The sequence below is a fragment of the Hypanus sabinus genome, chromosome 12, assembly GCF_030144855.1.
Source record: "Hypanus sabinus isolate sHypSab1 chromosome 12, sHypSab1.hap1, whole genome shotgun sequence".
Classification (NCBI taxonomy): Eukaryota; Metazoa; Chordata; class Chondrichthyes; order Myliobatiformes; family Dasyatidae; genus Hypanus; species Hypanus sabinus.
In genome coordinates this window covers 88,810,298-88,833,858 of record NC_082717.1, presented here as the reverse complement: position 1 = coordinate 88,833,858, position 23,561 = coordinate 88,810,298, and the positions used below count along the sequence as shown (strand labels likewise).

At 40.2% G+C, this 23,561-nt stretch overlaps 2 protein-coding genes across 2 annotated transcripts in view; one reads left to right on the top strand and one right to left on the bottom strand.

Moving 5' to 3' along the window:
* Window positions 1-3,835, top strand: part of LOC132403115 (serine/arginine-rich splicing factor 7-like) — a 29,881-nt gene extending 26,046 nt beyond the window's left edge. Inside the window, exons 7-9 of the mRNA XM_059986409.1 lie at window positions 2,160-2,207; window positions 2,853-2,888; window positions 3,435-3,835. Coding sequence (XP_059842392.1) covers window positions 2,160-2,207; window positions 2,853-2,888; window positions 3,435-3,489 — 139 coding nt within the window. The 3' untranslated portion in view covers window positions 3,490-3,835. The remainder of the gene's footprint in view (window positions 1-2,159; window positions 2,208-2,852; window positions 2,889-3,434) is intronic.
* Window positions 3,836-4,331: 496 nt separating this feature from the next.
* Window positions 4,332-23,561, bottom strand: part of galm (galactose mutarotase) — a 51,176-nt gene continuing 31,946 nt past the window's right edge. The window contains exons 4-8 of the mRNA XM_059986408.1: window positions 23,433-23,514; window positions 21,644-21,785; window positions 8,136-8,310; window positions 7,749-7,833; window positions 4,332-5,393 (exon numbers count right to left, since the gene is read on the bottom strand). Of these exons, the coding sequence (XP_059842391.1) occupies window positions 7,753-7,833; window positions 8,136-8,310; window positions 21,644-21,785; window positions 23,433-23,514 (480 nt within the window). The 3' untranslated portion in view covers window positions 4,332-5,393; window positions 7,749-7,752. The remainder of the gene's footprint in view (window positions 5,394-7,748; window positions 7,834-8,135; window positions 8,311-21,643; window positions 21,786-23,432; window positions 23,515-23,561) is intronic.

Genomic DNA, 23,561 nt, shown 5'->3' with positions numbered 1-23,561 from the left:
CTCAGTCAGTCTTTGTTTTTGCACCTATATGGTGATTTTTGTCCTTTATAAACAGACCTACCTTAACCTTTACAAGTTCTTTTTGGTCCTGTGGAATATTGTTTTTAGTAGATCATGTCCATTTTTGTTTGTACCGCAATTCATCTGCCCTTGTTATAAATGTTCATGGAGCTTTCATTTTGTTGTTTTGCCATTTTTTTAGAATCATGGAGTCATGGTCATACAGCATTGTAATGTGTCCTGTGTGCAATCGTATCCATGTCAACTAACAAGAATGCATCTACACTAATACCATCTTTTTTCTTCTCCACACCCACCAACCCATGAGCTATATATTTGGAGCTCATGTCTTTGAACCACAAGAGAAAACTGGAGGGAATCCCTTCTGATCTCCTGAATAATGTTTAAGCTGTATGCAAGTAGTACCTGGTTCTGGGGCTGTGAGGCAATGCTATCACTCCTGCATTACTCAGTCTCTCTGACCTTGTTTGCAGGTGCAGACATGTTTGTATGCTTTGTTATATCACCTGTGTTGCTACCTTACATTGTCTTGTCCTTTCTCATTCTTAACTCCACTCACTCCAACTACTTAAACAGTTCTATACAGATTTAGTTATTGGACTTGCTGGGGCACCAGCTCCAGCTTCACTCAAGGGAGACCTGTCTTGTGAAACAGACTTCTTTCCCAGAACAGTTGCCAGTTCTCTGTAAACTGAAATTCATTTTATCCCACACCAATCTTTGAGCTATTCATTAAAATTTTTGACCTTATTAATTTGATGCCAGTTTGCATTTCATGGAGGTAATACTGCAGAGGCTATTAGCATTGAGTCTGCTTTTTACTTTAAGATCTAGCTGTTCATTCTTTCTCAGCAGAACCTTTAAATCCAATCAATATTAATAACAGGCTAGAGAAAGCTACTGCTGCCATAGTGCAAGTTGCTTTTTAGTCTGAGGTGTCCTTTATACTGATGATACAGAAAACACCTTTTGTGACTTGTTCTCATGGCCCTGTAGAATAGTTTGTCCCTAACTGTACTGCTGCCACACAAGTTTGCTTCCCCTTTCATGACTGACCATGGTGTTAGTCATTTTCCTCCTTCCTGAGCTTACTCTCATACATGTATTCTGTATGAACCATTTATTGTTGGGACAACAATTTAGGCGGCTGTTCCCTACTGATCACTTGTACCTGCTTTACTTGTCAGTCACTTTCTGTGGTAATTGCAGTAGTTGACCAAAGGGATGTGACTGTCCTCTGGAACAGAATGATCAAGTTCCTTTCCCCCTTGCATCTGTAGCAGAGTCTAAAGCACTGACTACTTTGACTAAGGCGGAATTCTGTTAAGTTGTAGATACTTGCCGCAAATCTGGTTGCTGAAATCATTGTGCCTCAGTTCCTGCATGATACAGCTACAATATGTCAGATGTGTTTCCCTGTCTGTCCTCCTTTATTTAATTAGTACTTTGTTTTCCAGCTGGCTATTTATAATTTTTAATTGTTCTGGTAATGATTTGGTGTTGAGTCCTAATTTTAGTTGCACCTTTTGCTTACTGGGAGCAAATCCCCTCAACATGGAGGGGAAGAAACAATTCTCAATAGTTAATTACATTCTGATGCCACATCTTGATTTTTCTTCTCTCTCAGGTATGGTAAACTGCAGAAGCCAGATAAATACATCCATTTTGTTGCTAATGTAATTTGGATGAAACATATTGATCTGAGCAAATACATGTTGCAGTTTTGATAAATGGACTATTTATTGGTGGCCCATTAGGAATTTTACCTACAGAGAACTTGATTATGAAGAATCTTGTAGTTCCATCCCTCCCCCACACATCTTAACTACCAATGAATGGCTATTTAAATCATACCTGCAGCTTATTTAAAAACTGCATAGTCCCAGAATTGATTAGACTGGGTTTTATTTGAACTGTAAACCAGATACAAACTGCTAGTTTTCATCTGCAGTAATCCTGATCATTGATGATCATTGTTATGCAAACTTGGAAATAAGTTGGTTTATGATGCTAAATATGGGAAATTATTGTTGAGACTTGTGTAATTGTACAAAATTTATCATAGATATATAATGTATAATCCTATATATCATAGGAATATAATGTACAGCAAATATTAATTAAACATTTTAATACAGATCTCTGTCTCCTCTGAGAAGATCCAAGTCTCGCTCTCTTGTTCGAAGGTGAGGAGATCAAACAATATTCATTCTTTTTGAAATGCTTGTCTTTTGATATTTTTCTCTTCTTCCGCCTTCCATTGAAATACTCAATATTCTTAAATTGCATCTTGTTCCCTGGCAACAGCCTTAATAGTTGATCAGTTAGCTATCTAGAATCGCTTTTGAGTGAGTTGCAAGGTATGGATTAATTATTTCAGGTTTTGTAGCATTTGAGGGTGAAAATACTTTTGCTGGACTAACTCTGGTAGGCTTGCAATTGGTTAATTTTTTGAATGTGGTTGTGTGCTTCCTGCAATATCCAAGTTCCTACTGAATGTTACTTCAACTCTGAGATTTCATTTTGGGCTGGATTCATGTTCTTCTCAGTTTATTTTGCTTGAGTTCAGGCATTTGAATCTAGTTATTAATTGTTCCAGCCTACAAAATGCCGTAACTCAATATAATGAAGATGGTCTGGGGAAATCTATAATTTGTAGAATTTCTTTGCAGTTAAGCCTTGTTCAATCTGAATAAAGAACTTTATTTGTGACTGCTGTGTTGGTCTTGGCCTTAGGAGTGAGTGCCCTGTTCCGTTGCCTGTTAGTAGTTTTATTGTTGGTTTTTGGATAGTTAACTAACTTCAATCTCTATCTTCTATTCCAAAAACAGTCGCTCAAATTCTAGATCACATTCACCAAAGCGAAGGTAAGGAATTACGCTAACAATTTATACACAAGAAGACTAGCTACTACTTCCCTACATCTGTAGTTATTTGCATTAAGGTTCTCATCTATAAGATCGTTTATAAAGATGTCTGAGTTTAGGCCAGTAAAATCTGTTTAAATGCAAGGAATATTTAAAGCTCTTAATATTTTTCGGACAAACTGACTAGATAGCAGAATGTTATCTATTTAATCTTAACACCTATAATTTGTTTTAGTAGTACAAAAAGGATTGACAGAAAGTAATTATGACCTTTAAGTTCTATGTTGATATTAATAGACTTAATTGAATCTTGCTGTTGCTTTTATTCGATATACATTGATTTGTTACATAAAAACTTTTCTAGAAAACACTGTCATCTGAAATTATAAATCAGCAAAAATCTTGGTACCAGATAACTAACTGTGGAAGACCATGATTTATTTACAATGGGAATTGATTGGTTGACAGTGTACTGAAATATATATGGTTGCAAACAAAATGAACCCCTAAAATTTTGTTCTAATTACATGTTTTTCCCTCCCTCAGTCGCACGCCATCTGAAAATTCTCGTAGAAGTGCAAGTCCTGACAGAAATGACTAAATACAACTGGCAAAGCTAAACTTTAGAATGTTTTTTTTGTTTACATTCTTTGAAGTTGTATGGGAAACCTCTGGTTCTTTTGTGGGGGTTTGGATTTGATTTTAAATGTAAGGGCTTGTTTCTAACTTAATTTTCATGCTTTTTTTCCCTTTTGTGGAGGAAATATGGCGTGGGTAGGAAATTTTTTAAAGAAATACACATCCTATAGAGACTAAATTGAGTGATCTGCATTTTTCCCTGCATAACTGTGTTGTATTCTTTTGTTGTTATATCAGATTCCTCAAACCATTCAAAGTGTATCACATTTTTGTATCTGGAAATAGAAATAAACGAATTGTCCTGAGAAGTGTGTGTGTGTGTCTTTTTATTAGGTATCCAGCATAGAATCAGTGAAATACACTTAATTATGATAGCGAAATGGAAGTTTGCTTTATTAGGAGTAGCTCAGGAAATTCAGCAATAATCTTTATGGCAGACAAGAAAACAAGTACAGATTTTAGGATCACAAGGGTAGATCTGGTAATGCTGATGAGAATATTACCATTATCGAAGCTTTGGTTCTGGGATAGTAACTCAGTGTAACTTAGGGGGCTGATGAGTATTGGAGAAAGTTGAAAACCCGCTTTAGCTTCAGTACTGATTCAGGGGGCAAAATTCCTAGTTGTTGGGATCAGTGTAGGGAAGAGCTAGAGGATCTTGTACTATACTTTGTGCATTACTAGGCCACAGAATAATGCATTATGTATTGGTATTGACCTTTATCCTATAGATAAAGCACCCACCATCAAGTATTAGAAATTGCTTCAAGTTATTGGAGAAATCACAGGTGGAATCAAAGCAAATACAATTTGAACTTTTAAATCAAACCAGTGATTACATGTGATCAGACTCTTGCAACCGAAAGCAACCACACTCGTACAAGAAACATACACAAAATGCTGGAGGCAGCATCCATGGGGAAAAAAAAGCTGGTTGAGGTTTCAGACCGAGACCCTTCAGCAGGACACTACAGGCCCTTCTGTCAGATGAGTCCAGGTTGACCATGGTGCCCATAAAACTAACCCCAATTTCCCAAGTTTGGTCCATATCCTGCCCCAACACGTGCTTTTTAAGTGATAAAACTACTTGTTCTGGCAGCTTGTTCCATATAGTTGCCACCTACTCCATGAAAAGGTTGTCCCTTAGGTCCCTTAAACCATGCCCCTAAATCTATGTTTTGGTCGTTCCTTCCCTGTGAAAAAGATTTATCATCATCTAGCTATGCCCTGCATAATTTTAGACCTTTTTAAGGTCCTTCCCCACCGCCCCGTGTTCCAAGACCTAGCTGAGCCAAGCTCTCCCGATAACTTAAAACATTTTGTAGTGACTGATTCTATTTCATTTTCCTGTGACTATCTCCTCTTACATCATGATCCTAGAAATTTGAGATATTTATCCAATTCCCTTTTGAAAATTAAAAGTTTTTTCTGCTCTTCAGCTTTGTGATTGCAGGTTTAGAAGTAACTTTGTACTGTACAGAAAAGCTATCCTTACCGTGATTTTGAGAAACTTCCATGAGATCAAGTACTGCCAATCATAGTAGTAACTCAAGCAATCCATATCAATGGTTTGAAAACCTTGTTTTGCTATTCTTAAAAAATGTTAGCAAGTTTAGTTCAAGCCCATCTCAGGCCAATAGTTATATTTTTAAAATCTAGAAGTTTTAAATGCACTTGACAGTTCTAAAAATAAACATGTTTCTAGAAATAATTTGCAAAATAGAGATCAATGTGTTATAACTAGACAATATTCTTCTTGGGCTCCTCCTTGTGGCAAGATTTCAATTAGTGTCGAGCAACGGTTGCCTACAGCCCCACAGTAGTCAGCAAATCTTTCTTCACATCTGCAGGCTGTACAAGACCAAGCTGGAGAGAGAAAGAACAGGTGTTAAAAAGACAAAAGGGTATTTTTAAAAGAATGCAGGAAGTAATGCTTTTAAAGGCCCTGTTTAGGAGATAAATGTCAATCTGGTTTATAGGCTTATACTGTGGTAGCTGCACAGCTGAAAACCAACTGAACCTGGATAAGATACTCTGAAGTTGCACACCTATCTATGATACCTTTCAAACTCACTGTTCTAGTGCCACCTTTGCAAAAAAAAAAGACCCATTTATAGTCCAAATTCCTCTGCTGTCGGGACTTTTTAATGACAATGTTCATAAAACTATGGTTTAAAAATTAGATAGCTGGAAATCCGGAATTACACAAAATGCTAGAGCAATTCTGACACGGAATAAGCAGTTGATGTGTTGGGCTGAGACCTTCATCAGGGAAGGGTACAAGCTGACAGGTGGTTAATGAGACGGGTGGGGGGGGGATGAAGTGAGAAGATGGGAGGTGATAGGTGGGAGAGGTAAAGGGCTGAAGGCATCCGATAAGAGGTGGCAGTGGACAATGGGAGAAAGGGAAAGAAGTGATGGGCAGGGGAGCCAGAATAAGAAAAGGGAGCAAAATTACTGGAGGTTAGAGCAATCAATGTTCATGCTGTCAGATTGGAGGCTACTCAAACAATACCAGGTGTTGCTCTTCTAACCTGAGAGTAGCTTCGTTGTCAGGCCATGGACCGACATTGGAATGGGAAGTGGAATTAAAATAGGTGGCACTGGAGAAACAACACACACAAAATGCTGGTGGAACACAGCAGGCCAGGCAGCATCTATAAGGAGAAGCACTGTCAATGTTGCGGGCCGAGACCCTTCATCAGGACAGTGCTTCTCCTTATAGATGCTGCCTGGCCTGCTGTTTTCCACCAGCATTTTGTGTGTGTTGTTTGAATTTCCAGCATCTGCAGATTTCCTCGTGTTGGCACTGCCTTTTGTGGTGGAGCAAAGGTGCTCGACAAATCTATGTTGCCTCACTGTTTAGGGCCCTGAATGGTGGTGAGGGAAATGTGTAGAGGCGGGTGCTGCACTTGTCCTGCTAACAGGGATAAGTGCCGAGAGAGATTAGTGGGGAGGGACAACTGGACAAACACATCACATAGAGAGTGATTGCTGCAGAAAGCTGGGGGGGGAGGGATAGTATCCTATTGAAAATATGAACAATGCTGTGCTGGATGAGAGGCTTTTGGGATGGTAGATAAGGACCAAGGGGAACTCGATGCCTGTTATGGCAGCAGGACGATGGGGTGAGGGTGGATGTCTGGGAAATGGAGGAGGTGTGAGTTAGGGCAACATCAATAATGGAGGAAGGGAAACACTGTTTTTTGAAGGAGGAGGTGTTTTGGAATGGAAAGCCTTATCCAGAGATGGGGGGAAATGAAAAAATGGAATGGCAGTTTTACAAGTGACAGGGTGGGAAAGGGTAGTCAAGATAGCAGTGTGAGTTAATAGGTTTATAAAAGATCAGTAAACAGTCTGTTCATTAAGAAAAAGGAGAGGTGTCTGAGATGGACCAAATAAATACGAAGGCAAGTTGGAGGCAACGTTGATGAAATTGTTGGGCTCAACATGGGTGCAGGAAGCAGCACCAATATAGCGCAGAAAGAATTGGGAACATTACCAGAGTAGGCTTGGAACAAGGACTGTTGTGGGTAGTGAAAAAACTATGGTAGAAGAGCTGAAAGTGAAACTTTTGAGGATGACGATCAGCTCTGACAGATGGAGGAGGGTGTTGGTAGAGAAGAACTGGTTAGGTCTAATGTCCAGAAAGAAGGCAGGGACCTTTAAAGCATTCCTGATATGAGACAGAGTGTAGAGGGATTGGACATTCATAGTGAAAAGTGAGGTGATCAAGGCCAAGAAATTGTAAGTAGTTGAGATTGAGAGCATGAGAAATATCGTAGATATAAGCGAGAAGACACTGAACCAAGGAGAACGAGTCAAAGCATGCATACATGGGTCCTTGGGGCAGGAGCAGGTAGAAACTATGGGCAGACCAGGACACTCAGGTAGGAGGTAGAAATGAGCAGTGTGGGGTAAGGAGGCAGTGGATGAGAGATCTGAGCGATGACCATGGTTAAAACCCAAAGTTGTAGTAGTGGCCACAGCATGAAGTGCAGGTAGTGTGCAATGTGAAGTATTTACAGGAAATCTTTAAAACAAATCTGTATAAAAGCTCCCTCTTAAGGACAAATCAGGAAATATTACTCAATTTCTTAACTATTGAAATATTAGGTCCTTACTCCCACCTTCAAATCCACACCACCCAATCATGACCGTTATTTTTCATTGTCTCAGAATGCTTTTATTCAAATAAAGCAATAAACAGTAGCTACTTACATTACTATTTCACAGTAGAGAAAGTAAACCATGTTGTGTGATTATATTCTTCACCAGGTCTCAGCAATGCATCTGGAAAATTCTTCTGCAATATAAGAACATTTGAAAGAATCGGTGGTCTGGGTGGGTTCCTGTGATCTGTACAAATATCCTCACTTAAAATTTCTGAAAGATGTGTTTTACTGTATCAGAGCTGCTATCATGCAAGTCACTGCATAACACATTGCAATAGGTTCAAATTTAACATTCATTTTTCACTTCAGCAGGGTGAAGTTGTAGAGAAGTAAGAATACAAATTTCTAAGGACATACTTTGGTTAACAAAATTAATTCATTTCACTTCATCTCACCTCTCCCTCTTCCTTTCCACCCGGCCCCAGAAGCTAACCTTGTTGACGGCATCAGGCCAGTTCTGCGTTTCCAAGCAAAAAGCTGAATGCTTAGGGTATACAGCTCCTCCTTTGCCCTTCAAGCTTCCATCAAGAAAATTGGCAGTGTAAAACTGAATTCCTGGCTGTGTTGTCTCAACCTCCAGCAGTCTGCCACTTGGTCGATGATACACCCTGTAAACAAGTTTTCACTGGTAAATTCTTAAGTATATTTAAAATTTATTCCCCAAACATTTTCCCAGCTAACATATGCCTCAAGAAATTAAGCAACCAGTAGCTCGAAGACTTGTGGCATGGCCATAAATAATTCAAACCTAGATAAGGTTTGGGGATATGTTCTCTGTCATTGGGGGATTGAAGATGGAGAGGGTCAGTAAGTTTAAATTTCTTGGTGTTTTCATATCAGAGAATCTGTCCCGGGACCAGCATGTAAATGCCATCACAAAGAAGGGACAACAGCGCCTCTACTTTCTTAAAAGTTTGTGCAAATCCAGCAGCATGTCATTGACGAGTGAAGATACACAGTGAAGAGTATCCTGAATGATTGCCAATGTGCAAGAACAGAAAAGCCTACAAAAAGTGATAGATACAGCCCAGTCCATCACAGGCAAAGTCATCCCCACCACTGAGCACACCTACAAGAAGCACTGACAGAAGGCAGCATCCATCATCAAGAACCTCCACCATCAAGGTCATCCTTTCTTCTCGCTGCTGCCAATGGGAAGGGGTACAGGGCCTTAGGTTCAGCAACATTTATTACTTTTCAATCACCAGGCTCCTGAACCAGCATGGATAATTTTACTACCCCAACACTGAACTGATTCCAGAACCTATGGGCTCACTTTCAAGGACTCTACAACTTATGTTCTCAGTATTATTTATTTAATTATTTTATTTTTCACTTTGCACAGTTTGTCGTCTATTGCACATTGGTTGTTTGTCAGTCTTTGTGTGTAGTTTTTCATTGATTTTATTGTATTTCTTTGTTCTGCAAATGTATGAAGATGAATCTCAAGATAGTATATGGTGACATATACATAGTTTGATAATAAACTTACTTTGAACATCAGGTTCTAACTCCACTCTAGATATCAGAATGCAAAGCTAAGAATTACTAGCGCAGTATCAGAATCAGAATCAAGTTTAATATCACTGGCATATGTTGTGAAATTTGTTGTTTTGCAGCAGCAGTACATTGCAACATATAATTTTAAAAAACTATAACAATAAGAAACAGAAGTCTTAGGCACGCTAGATTTTTTTATATAAATTTTGTTTTAGATGTTAACTTCTGCATTAGTGTGTTAGTAAAAATGAGCAAATTTTAGAGTTCCAAACATTCACTTTTGATAAAATTAAATGTTACAGAGAAATGTTGGTATTTCATTAATGAAAGTAATAGACCACTCTTCAAGTAAGATCTTGAATGTAGGTGTATATCCCAGTGCATATTGAAGTAAAGATAACTAACAGGATGCTAATAATCAATAACATAATGAGTTGAATGAACTAAACTGATTAAATGAAACAGAAACGGATGTAGGAGGAATCAAACCGGGTGAAGGACAACCACACTAAAAGGTGTGGGTGTGGGAGATGTGACTAGTTTAACCTTCAAATCATCAATTTTTACACCTTGGTAAGAGTGAGCATAGCAACAAGACACAAGGTGGTCATCCTGCATCAGCAAGGTCTCTCGCAAGCTGAAATTTTGCAGCAAACAGAATTTCAAGATGTGCCGTCCAAGCACTTCTGAAGAAGCACAAAGAAACTGGCAAGTGATCGACCAGGGAAACTGACTGCAGCAGACAAGAGATACATCAAACTGATGTCCCTTCTAAATCAAAAAAGTACAGCATAGAAACCACTGGAGACCAAGTACACCCCTCTACAGCCTACAAAAGTCTTGTCAGAAGGGGTCTTCATGGAAGAATTGCTGCCAAAAAGCCCTTCCTCTGAAGTGGAAACAAAGCCAAGAAATTCACCTACACACAAAAACACAAGTACTGGGGTACTAAGCAATAGCAGCAAGTGCTCAGGGCTGACGAGCCAAAATTTGAAATTTTTGGCTCAAACAGGGGGCAGTTTGTGCATAGAAGAGGTGGAGAGCTCTACATGGACAAGCATCTGCAGCCAACACTGAGACACGACAGAGGTTAGCTGCAGGTTTGGGCTTAAGTTCTGCAAATGGTCAAAATTAATGGAATCCTCAATGCTGAGAAGTACAAGCAGATTCTTATCCATCACACAATACCATCAGGGAGGTGCCTGATTGGTGCATTTTCATTCTGCAGCAGGACAATGATTCCAAACACATGGCCAAGGCCATAAAGAACTACCTTCAGCGATAAGAAGTACAAAGAATTCTGCGACAGATGGTGTGGCCTCCACAGGGCCTTGATCTCAACATCATTGAGGCAGTCTAAGATTACCTAGAGAGACAGAGTCTGCAGAGGAACTGTGGCAAGTTCTCCAAGATGCTTTGAACAACCTATTAATGATTTTCTTATACAAGGGTACACCAAGTACCTTAAAGAATTGAAGCAGTTTAGATAAAAGATGGTCACACAAAATATTGTTTTAGTTTTTTACTGTTCACTGCTCTTTATAATAATTTTTTTATGTTTCAAAACTTTTCATTATTTTTGAAGAATCTTTGCTTTACAGATTTTTTTTTACCTGTGCCTAAGACTTTTGCACAGTAAATATATATATATATATATAATAAAATTAAATAGGTAGTGCAAAAAGGGAGCAAAAAATAGTGAGGTAGTGTGCAAGGCAGAGGGGAAGAAGCCATTCCTGAAACATTCAGTATATGTCTACAGGCTCCTGTACCTCCTACTTGATGATAGCAATGAGAAGAGGGCATATTCTGAGAGATGGGGGTCCTTAATGATGGATGTTGCCCTTTGAAGGTGCCCTCAATTAGAGGAGGCTAGTACCCATGATGAAGTTGGCTGAGTTTACAACTTGCTGTGACTGTTTCCAGTCCTGTGCAGTAGCTCCTCTATACCAGTCAGTGATGCAACTAGCTTGGTATGGAATACTCTCCATGGTACACCTGTATAAATTTGCTAAAGTCTTTGGTGACAGACCAAGTCTCCTCAAACTCCGAATGAAATATAGCCGCTGTTGTGCCTGTTTAGTAATTGCATCAGTATGCTGTACCCAAGATAGATCTTCACACAGAAGATCTTTCTTTCTTGACACCCAGAAACTTGAAATTACTCACCCTTTCCACTGTTGATCCCTCGATGAAGACAGGTGTTTTCCCGCTATTTCCCTTCCTGGCGTCTACAATCAATTCCTTGGTCTTACTGACATTAAGTGCAAGGTTGTTGTTACACCACTCAACCAGCTAATCTATCTCACTCATGCAAGCCTCCTCTTTACCATCTGAAATTCCGTCAACAATGGTTATGTCAATGACAAATTTATAGATGGTACCTTGCCACACAGTTATGTCTGTAGACAGAGTAGATTAGTGGGCTAATCACACATACTCGAAGTGTGCAAGTGTTGACTGTCAGCAAAGAAAGATGTTACCCAGGTTTTAGAGTTTGTAAATTAGAACTGAGGGTAAGATGGCATTGAATGTTAAGCTATAATCAACAGCGATCTGACATAGGTACTGCTGTTCTGCAGGTGATCCAAGGCTAAGTGGTGAGTTAGTGAGATTGCATCCGCTTTAGACCTGTTATGGTGATGGGCAAATTGTAGCAAGTCCAGGTCATTGCTTAGGCAGTTGTTAATTCTAGCCATGATCAACCTCTCAAAGCACTTCTCCACAGTAGATGTGAGTGCAACTGAGTCACTGAGGCAGCTCACCTTGCTCTTCTTGGGCACCAGTATGATTGGTGCTCTTTTGAAGCAGGTGGGAATGTCCAACAGCAGCAGTGAGAGATTGAAGATGTCCTTGAACGCTCCCACCAGTTGGTTGGCACAGATTTTCAACGCAGTACCAGATACACTATCAGGTCCTGACACTTTGTGATGGTTCACCCTCTTGAAAGATGATCTAAAGTCAGCTTCTGAGACAGAGATCACAGGGTCACCAGATGCAGCAGGGATTCGCACAGCTGTAGTTTTATTCGCCCTCTCAAAGCATGCATAAAAGGCATTTAGGTCATCTGGGACTGAAGCATCACAGCCATTCATGATGTTAGGTTTCACCTCATAGGAAGTAATGGTCTGCAAACCCTGCCACAGCTGACACGCATCCGATTCTGCCTCTAACTTCATTCTGAATAGTTTTCTCGCTCTTAAGACAGCCCTTCTGTAGGTTGTACCTGGACTTCTTGTGTAGTTCTGGATCACCAGTCTTGAATGCAACAGATCTAGCCCTCAGCAGACTAAGAATCTCCTGTTTCATCCATGGCTTTTGGTTTCAGTATATCCAGTATGTTCTTGAAGGAACTCACTCATCCACACAGGTGTTGATGAAGTTGGTGACAAATGTGGCATATTAATTTAGATTTTAAGATGAATCCCTGAATATCATCCAGCCTATCAACTCAAAGCAGTCCTGTAAGCTCTCCTCCGCCTCCCTACAACATACCTTCTTTGTCCTCACCACCGGTGCTGCAGTCTTTAATCTCTGCCAATTGGACGTTTCGAAGTCTGCTGTGGGATGGCATGGTAAGCATTCTTGATTGTGGCTCCTCTGTTGGCTCATTTGTTGGTGGTATTGTTCAGAGAGTTTGTCAAACTGACCTGGTTGAAATCCCCTGCAATGATTGTGAAGGCATCTGGGCATGCTGTTTTGTGACTACTGATCATAGTGCTCAGCTCCTCCAGTGCCTGCCTGATGCAGGCCAGGGGCAGAATGTACACTGCTACCAGGATGATAGCAGAAAACTCCCTCGGCAGTTAAAGTGGACTAAATTTGACTGCTAGATGTTCCAGGACAGGTGAGCAGGATTGAGACAATACTGTCATGTCTTTATACTACCATGAGTTAATCATAAAGGATACTCCACCTCCTCTAACCTTAAAAGCCTCAGCTGTCCTGTCTTTACAGAGAATGGTGAAGCCATTGGGCTGCAGTGCTGCATCCAAAATAGTGGTGGTGAGCCATGTTTCCATGAAGCAAAGAACACAGCAGTCCCTGATGTCCCTCTGGTGCTGCAATCTTGCTCTGAAGTCTTCAATTTTATTTTCCAGAGATCGTAGATTTGCCAGCAGGATAGTTGGGAGTGGGGGTCTAAGGCCTCTATTTTTCAGTTGTACTTGTAGACCAGCGCATCTTCCCCACCATTGTTTTCTTAAAAGGGAACTGCAGTTGCGACCTGAGTAAGTCGTCCAGGTCCATCGATTTTGAGTATTGATTGTTCTTTTAAATGTCTTAAAGTGATGTTGTAAAAAGTACCCAGGGCTGTGACTGTGGATTTCATCTGTGAGAGTCCTAAATGAGAATATTTGATGATTCACTTCGAAGCTGCATGTAAAGGGTCGTCACTTATCGGCACCATCTTAAACATATCCAATGCTGCTGCATTCATGGGACATATCTTAGAAATGAACCACGCTCTCCATACTTTCTCAAATAGACAACTACCAAAGTTTAGTTTAATAGAACCAAAGGACAACTTACTAGGACCAGAACATAACTAGAGTGGGAATATAGCTCCTTGAGGTTAAACAATTCTGAAATCCTTTGATTTGAATGCATGCAGTATATGAAATAAGGTAGATGAGCTTGTAGCGAAGTTAGAAATGGTCAGATATGATGTTGTGGGTAGAAAATAATCTTCGTTGAAGGAACATCAAGCTGGGAGCTTAACCACCAAGGATACACATCATATTGAAAGGACAAGCAGGTAAGAAGAGGGGCAAGTAGCTCCATTGGTAAAATAATGAAATCAAACTCTTAGAATGAAATGACATTAGATCAGAAGTTGCAGAACCCTTTCGATAGATTTAAGAAATTGAAAAGGTATAAAGATCCTGATGGGAGTTATTTATCAGCCACCAAACAGTAACCAGGTACAAACTAACAAAAGGAGGTAGAAAAGGTATGTAAACAATGACAATGTTATGATTGTTAGCACTGGGGAACTTCAATATGCAGGCAGATTGGGAAAATCAGGTTGGTGCTGGATCCCAATAGAAAGAATTTGTAGAATGCCTATTACAGTAGATGACTTTTAGAGGAGCTGGTGTTTGAGCATACTAGGAAAAAGGTAATTTTGAATTGGGTGCCCTATAATGAACTGGTTTTGATTAAGGATCTTAAGGAACTTTTAGGAGGTAATGATCACAGTATGATAAAATTCACCCTGCAGTTTGAGAGGGTGAAGCTAAAACCAGATGTACAATAGTTGAGAGAAGGTAACTACAGAGGCATGAATGAGGAGCTGGCTAAAGATGATTGGAAGGGGACACGAGCAAGTATGTCAGTAGAGCAGTTTCTGGAGTTTCTGGAAGCAATTCAGAAGACACAGATCAGTTCACCCCAAAGGAGAAGAAGCATTCTAAAGGCAGGATAAGGCAACCATGGCTGGCAAGTGAAGTCAAAGACAGCATAAAAGCAAAACAGAGGACAATACAAAACAGCAATAGGTTAGCAGGAAGCTAGAGGATTGGGAAGCTTTTAAAAATCAACATTGGATATTGGACCACTGGTGCTAAAGAGGTAATAATGGGGAACAAAGAAACGGCTGAGGAACGAATATCATTGTGGATAACACCAGCAGCATGCTGGAAATCTGTGAGTGTCAGGGCAGTCACTATTACTAAGGAGGTGCTTGAGAAGCTGGAACATCTGTAAGTTGATAAATTACCTGCAGCAACAAACAAACTGCTGCAGGAACTCAGCAAGTTAGGTATCTGCGGGGGAAGGGGATTGTTGACCTTTTGGGTTGAGTCCCTGCTTCAGGATTGATGCAAGTCATGACCTGAACAATGAACATCGAGAGTGCTTGGGGGGGGGGGGGGAGATCTTGGGGAAAAAATCTCAGTTCATAGCACAGCATCAAATCAATTAAAGTGTAGCAAATCCCCACATATTATGGTAAAAATGATGGGGCATGATTTTAAAGTGAGAGGAGGAAAATGAGATAAGTTTTATTACGCTGAACACACTGCTAGGGGTGGTGGTAGTAAAGGCATTTAAGAAACTCTTTGATAGGCAAATGGATGATAGAAAAGTGGATGGCTCTGTGGGAGGGAACAGTTAGATTGATCTTGGAGCAGGTTAGAAGGTCAGCACAACATTGTAGGCTTTGTACTGTCCTGTTCTATGTTCTGCTCTCACCAGTTTTTAATCTATGAGCAAAATTCTGCTACATAATCATGACAGATCCTAAAATGCACCATTTGCTGCTACATATCCTACGCTGTAACAGTCACTGCTTGTATGCTACTTCGGGATTCCTAATGTAGTGAAAGGACGTATACAGATGCAAGCTAAATATCTGCCACTCTCCCTTAAACTGGCCAGCTGAAGAGAGTGAGAAAAGTGTGGAAGCATTGTTAGGATATCAATGGCCATGTATAAAGATTTTGGGGCAGACAACCAACTGGGGAAATGCCACAGCGACCTGGTCTCTGTCACTGAGTCTGACTGTGGCTCAGAAGGGGAGGAGGAAGAAGAGGAGTGCAGTAGTGATAGGGGATTCCATAGTAAGAGGAGCTGAATGAAGATTCTGTGTTTGTGAAAGTTACATCTGGATGATATGTTGTCTCAGACGCCAAGTCAGGAAAATCTTGAATTGGCTCCACAGAATTCTGAAGGGGAGGGTAAACAGCTAGAAGTCATAGTACGTATTAGAACCAACAACACAAGTTAGAAATGAGGTCCTGAAGAAGTAGTATAGGGAGCTAGAGAACAAGAAGAAAAGCAGGATTTCAAGGGTAATAATTTCTGGATTGCTGCCTGTGCCAAATGCCAGTGAGGATAAGAATATGATAATTTAGCAGATGAATACATGGCTGAGGAATTAGTGCAGGGGGCAGTGTTTCAGATTTCTGGATCATTGGAATCTCTTCTGGGGAAGGAATGACCTTTATCAGAAGGATGGGTTAAACTTGAGGGGGACCGATATACAGTCGGCCCTCCTTATCCGCGGGGGATTGGTTCCGGGACCCCCTGCGGATACCAAAATTCGTGGATACTCAAGTCCCTTATTTAATGTGATCAGTGCGGTGGTCTTTAGGACCCAGCAGAACCCCGGACTTTATTTAACATGTCTCCGTGCGGTGGACATTAGGACCTGGCGTTGCAGCTCTGAATCTGCAGTGTTTCTGTTTCTGAAAATGATCACGATCACAATTGAAACTAAGGTGGAAGTAAAAGCGATCGGAAAGAGGTGAAACACCATTGGTCATTAGAAAAGCATTAGGCTATAGTCGGTCAACGATTGGAACAATTTTAATGGAACATGTGAAAGGCCCTGCCCTGGTGAAAGCTACAATTATTACTAAGCAACACAGTGGTTAAATTATTGAAATACATATGTTTCTTAAGTGTTTTATATGCATAGAAAGGTAGAATATGTACTATATACTAAGAAAAACATGTGACTAACTGACGCTAAATAATACCAGATGTACCTGTTCCGACTTTAAATCCGACTTAAAGACGGACTCAGGAATGGAACTCATTCATAACCTAGGGACTGCCTGTACTTTTAAGTCATTTCTAGATTACTTATAATACCTAATACAATGTAAACACTATGTAAATAGTTGTTATACTGTATTGTTTATAGAATAATGACAAGAAAAATAGTCTGTACATGCTCAAGCAATGAGTGCTGGAGAAAGAACTTCCGGGTTTTCCCGATCTGCAGTTGATTGAATCCACGCATACAGAATCCGCGGATAAGGCGGGCCAACTGTACTTGCAGGCAGGTTTGCTAGAGCTGTTGGGGAGGATTTAAACTAATTTGGCAGGGGGATGGGGTAGTTGGTATACAAGTACCAACAACATTCTTGGTCAGATGCTGAGGAACTGTGCAGCCTAGCTAACAGAGGTCTTAATGAACACCTTTAGTATCTCCTTGAAACAGTCCCCCTTCCCTGCAGGCGTAAAGGCTGCCACCAACATTCTGGTGCCCGAAAGAGCAACAGTAGCTGGCCTAAATGATTACTGCCCAGTGGCAATGATTTCAAACAATCATGAAATGCTTTGAGCGGCTGGTAATGGATCTTATAAAATCCCATTTTCCAGCTGCACCTTCCCCCTTTCTTCTCAGTCCTGAAGAAAGCTCTCGGCATGAAACATTGACTGTTTATTAATTTCCATAGATGCTCCTGACCTGCTATGTTCCTCCAGCATCTTGTGTGATACACTGGACCCTTACCAATTAGCCGACTGCTCAAACAAGTCCACTGAGGGTGTCATAGCCTCGACCCTCCAATCTGTCCTGTCCCACCTAGAAAAGCAACGTCTCATATGCCAGGATATTGTTCATCAACTTTAGCTCTGCATTTTAACACGATCATTTCTCAGAAGCTGGTGGATAAACTGCACTTATTTGGACTCAACATCTTTCTCGGTAACTGGAACTTGGACTCCTTGATGGAGAGACCCCAGTCAGTACAAGTTGACAGCAACATCTCGAGCTCCATCATGCGGAGCCCCCAGGGTTGTGTGCTCAGCCTGATGCTGACTCCTGACTGCACAGCCAGGTTCAGCTCAAACCTCATCATCAAGTTCACAGTGTTGGCCTCATCAACAGTGAGTCGGCACACAGAGAGGAGGTAGGGAGGCTTGTCAACTGGTGCGAGAACAACTTGAGTCTCAACGCGGACAAGACTAAAGAGGTGAGTGTGGACTTCAGGAAGGTGTGGGTCGACCACTCTCCATTGTACATCCATGGCTCTGCTGTGGAGGGAGTGAAGAGCACGAAGTTCCTTGGTGTGCACATAACTGACATTCTAACCTGGACCCACACCACCACCTCATTAGTCGAGAAGGCACAGCAGCATTTACAATTTCTGAGGAGACTGAGGCATGCAAGCCTCCTTGCCTGCACTCTCACAACTTTTTACAGGATCACTTTGTCTGGCTACATCAGTGTGGTACAGAAACTGCAAGCCATTGGACCACAAGACCCTACAGAGGACGTAAGAACTGCAGAGAGGATCACCAGGGTTTCCTTCTCCACTATTTGACACACTTACAAGCAGTGTTGTAGAAGAAGGGCCCAAAGGATTATTGAGGATCCCTACAACCCATCCCACAGTCTCTTTGAACCACTACTATCAGGAATAAGGTACAGGAGCATCAGGACTAGGACTGCCAGACTGGGTAATAGTTTCTTCCCTCAGGCTGTGATACTAATAAATACCCTTCTCAGCACCGAGGTCTCATCACTAGGACAGCAAATAGTTTACTTTTTACTTTACTGCACTGTTTTTCTGTTTATCTATGCTGCACACTACATTCATTGTGAATTACATTTTATTAACTTATTAATGAACCAAACTGCAGTCAGCAGGATGGGTTGAAGTGTGTCCTTAAGTTAAAAAGTAGGCTCAGCCATGGAACAATGAAGATAAAGCAAAAGGGAAGGAGAGTGCGGGAGAGATTATGAAGGTCTCCTGAATAAATGAAAAGACCAAATGTTTAGAAAGGGTTAAAAGTTTAACTTCCAGTAACATGGGGCCAAAATTGAAAAGGGTCATGAATAGATGACCAAAGGTGTTATTTAAGAATGCACGCAGTAATTGGAATAAGGTAGATGATCTTCTAGTGCAGTTAGAGTTTAGCAGGTATAACATTGTTGGCATCACTGAGTCATGGCTGAAAGAAGATCACAGTTGGGAGCTTAATGTCCAAGGATACACAAATTGTATTGAAAGGACAGACAGGTAGGCAGAAGAGGTGGGGTGTCTCAGTTGATAAAAAAATGAAATCAAATCCTTAGAAAAAGGTGGCATAGGATCAGAAGATGTAGAATCCTTGTGGGTATGTTGAGAAACTGCAAGGGCAAAAAGCCCACTGAGAGTTATATACAGGCTTCTGAACAGTAGCCAGGAGATGAGGATTACAAATTACAACAGGAGATAGAAAAGGCACATATAAAGGGTAATGTTACAGGAGATTTCAGTATGCGGAAGATTGGGAAATCAGGTTGGTGCTGGATCCCAAGATAAGAAATTTGTAGAATGCCTATGCTTTTTAGAACAGCTTGTGGCTGAGCCCACTAGAGAAAAGGCAATTCTGCACTGGGTGTTGTGAAAGGAACCAGATTTGTTTAGGGAGCTTAAGGTAAAGCAACTCTTAGGAGACAGTGATCATAATATGATAGAATTTAACCTGCAGTTGGAAAGGGAGAAGTTAAGATCAGATGTATCAGTATTACAGTGGCATGAGAGAGGAGCTGACCAAAACTGATTGGAAGGGGACACTAGCAGGGATGATATCAGAAAAGAACTGGCTGAAGTTTGTGGGAGCAATTCAGAAGGGCAGGGTAGATACATCACAAAGATGAAGAAGTAGAGTATTTTAAATGAAAGATGATGCAACTGTGATGAACAAGGAAAGTCAAAGACAGCATAAAAGGAAAAGAGAGGACATACAATATAACAAAAAATAGTGGGAAGCAAGAGGATTGGGAAGCCTTTAAAGGCCAACAGAAAACAACTAATAAAGCAATGAGAATAATGAAACATGAATGTGAGCTAGCCAATAATATAAAAGAGGATATCAAATGTATTTTTGTTTCAGATATATAAAGAGTAAAAGAGAGCCAAGAGCGGATATTGGACTGCTGGAAAATCATACTAAGAGGCAGTAAAGGGGGACAAGGAAACGACAAATGAACTTGATATTTTACGTCAATATTCATTTTGGAAGACACCAGCAGTATGCCAGAAATTCAAAAGTGTCAAGGGGCAGGAGTACATAAGTTTAGTTGTTATTAACAAGGAAAAGGTGCTTGGGAAACTAAAAATTCTGAAGGTGGGTAAAACATTTGTACAAGATGAAATTCACCCAGAGTTCTGAAAGAGGTAGCTGAAGAGATTGTGGAGGCATTAGTAGTGATTTTTCAAAAATCACCAGGTTTTGCAACTGTTCCAGAGGACTGGAAAATTGAAAATGCCATTCCACTCTTTCCACAGGAAATTATAGGCCAGTTAGCCTGACTTCAATGGTTGGTAAGATACTGGAGTCCATTATTAAGGATAAGGTTTTGGGATACTTGGAGGAACACGATAAATAGGCCAAAGTCAGCATGGTTTCTTTCCTTCAGGGGAAATCTTGCCCGACAAATCTGTTAGAATTATTTGAGGAAATAATAGGCTAGATAGACTAAAGAGAATGTTGTTTACTTGAATTTCCAGAAGGCCTTCAACAAAGTGCAGCATATGATGCTGCTAAACAAGATAAAAGCCCATGGTTATTACAGGAATGACACTAGCATGGATAGAAGATTGGCTGATCAGCAGGAGACGAAGAGTAGGATTAAAGGGGGTCTCTTCTAGTTGGCTGCTGGTGACCAATGCTGGTGATTGGTATTTGAGCCACTTCTTTTCTCAATGATTTGAAATTGATGGCTTCAACTGGATAATACAAAAATAGATAGAGGGGCAGGTATTATTGAGGAAGCAGGAGTACTCAGACAGATTAGGAGAATGGAGAAATAAGTGGCAGATGAAATATAGTGTAGGGTAGTGTATGGTCATGCCCTTCTGTAGAAAGAATAAATACAGAGTATCTTCTAAATGGGGAGAAAGCTCAGAGATTACAGATGCAATGTTAGCATTCATTTCTAGAAGACTAGAATATAAGAGCAAGGACAATGCTCAAGCTTTATAAGACATTGGTCAGACAGCACTTGGAGCACTGTGAGCTGTTTTGGTCCCTTATCTAAAACAGGATGTACTGATATTGGAGAAGGTCCAGAGGACGTTCACGAGAATGATAGGGTAAACATATGAGGATAGTTTGATAGCTCTGGGCCTGTACTTGCTGATATTTAGAAGAATCTGGTGTAAACCTATTGAATAATAAGAGGGCTAGGTAGAATGGACTTTGACACAGTGTTTCCTATAGCAGGGGAGTTTACAGCCTCAGAATTGAAGGACATCTCTTTAGAACAGGATGAGGAGGAATTTCATTAGCCAGAGGGTGAATTTGTAGAATTCATTGGCACAGACAGCTGTGGAGGACAAGTCATTGGGTACATTTGTTTGATAGGTTCTTGATTAGACAGGGAATCAAAGTCTACGGGGAGAAGGCAGGAGAACGGGGTTGTGAAGGATAATAAAGCAGCCATGATGGAATGGTGGAGCAGACTTGATGGACCAAGTGGCCAAATTCTTATGGTCTAAGACCTACACACAGACCTTGTAAAGTGTTTTATTTTTGTCTTTCCTGGCAGCAAGTGAATTGCAGGTTTAAGTCATGTATATTTGTTTAAAAACATGAATAAAATTACATTCTAGAAAATACAGAGAATGCATAATTTTAAGTATGGGTGGGAAAAAGTTTAGAAAATAAACATTTTTCTGTTAAGTTCAAGATGATGTTAATTTTTATCAGGCTGCTTACCTTGCACAAGGCGATCGTTGCTTTGAGAGGCTTAAACAGAAATTGTGGTCAAAGCCTTCCATTAGCTTATTCTCAATGAGGTTTCCAAGTACTACAGGTTTTCTCAGATCAAAGTAAGTGTTTGCCACTGAGGCAATTTCACCTTTATGAACCAGAAATATATATTAAATTTCTACACCATTGGCTTACCCCCATTTGTAATACAGAACAGAAAGCCTCTGATGAAATATCATTGCTAGGTTACAAAAATTTTGTTTCTCTTGACATAAACATCTGTCCTGCTCTCATGAGGTGTTTTGAAGATCACTGTGCAAGTTCTCATCATCCTGGCCAATACTGTCTCATAAAATATCGCGTTGATAGATTATCTGATTACCAATTAACAGCCATCGTAGAAGCTGCATGTTTCATACTGTCTGCCAGATTTCCTGTCTCAGATGTAATAATACATCAGAAGCCTTTCATTTACTAAGGCCATGACGCTACTATAAATGGAAATCATTTAACTAAAAAAAATACTAGAAAGCATTCTCATAAAAACACAAAATGCTGGCAGAACTCAGCAGGCCAGACAGCATCTATGGGAGGAGGTAGTGACGACGTTTCGGGCTGAAACCCTTCAATTGCTGCAGCCCACCTGATCACAACAAATAAATAGATATATTAAATATATCTATTTAATTTTACATCTTTTACATTTCAAACTCCCGATGAAGCGTTTCGGCCCGAAACGTTGTCACTACCTCCTCTCATAGATGCTGTCTGGCCTGCTGAGTTCTGCCAGCAATTTTACTTTTCATTTATTTCCAGCAACTGCAGATTCACTAATGTTGCCTTAGAAAGCATTCTCAATGTTTTGTACCCAGTGTTAACTAGTTATTGCCTTGAAAGGTCATCTGTATAAATTGAACTTCGCTTGAGATGTTTTTATGCTTCAATGCAATTACTTCTCATTCTTCTAAGTTCAATGGAATATGGACCATTTCCTTAGACTCTCAATGAAAATTTTGCCACTTTGGTAATTAATTAAGCGAATTATTGCTGAACTTTCCCAATTTCAAGTATACTCTTTGGCAAGGAGACAAGACATGTACACAATGTTCCAAGACTCTATTGTAGGTATGTCTTTAATCTTGTATTCAATTGTCTTCTGTGTAAAGGTCATTTGCCCTTCTTAATGCATGGCATACACGTGTGTTAATGATTTGTGTACAAAAGTATTCAGGCTCCTCTGAGCACCAACAACCTTAAATCCCTCACCATTAAAAAACTCAGTTTGATGACTTCCATGTTTTCCATATTATATTCAGTCTACCAAGCTCTTGTCCTTTCACTTAAGGTTTATATTTCTGAATCCTCTGCACCTACTTGCAGCCCACTATCACCTTGCTTTCTATTGTCTGTAAATATGGATATATTTTACTTGATCACCTTATCCAAACCAAAATGGATTGTGAACAACTACCAATTGCTGCAGCCCACCTGATCACAACAAATATATAGATATATTAAATATATCTATTTAATTTTACATCTTTTACATTTCAAATAAAAGTTTTAAAACCTTCAGACATGCCTCACAAAATATAATTTTTATTCCCTGGTTCATTCTGGTAACCTACCCATTGCAAAACCAATAAAATGGAGAAATAGTGAGTGGAATAGCTGAATGTGTATGCATTTAAGCCAAACTAAGCCAAGGGTGGGCAATTATATCTCTCAAATTTAAATTTTCAACATTCCAACTTCTCTACCCTTTGGTAGAAAAGAGTAACAAGTACATTCTTACCAGTTGGAATTAATGTCTTGTCAACCGGTAGATAGTGATCAGCTTCTATTGAAACTTCATGGTCAAAGATATTGGGGGTTCCCTAAATGAGAAAGAAGGAAGAGAAATGTTGAAACTGGAAGTATTACA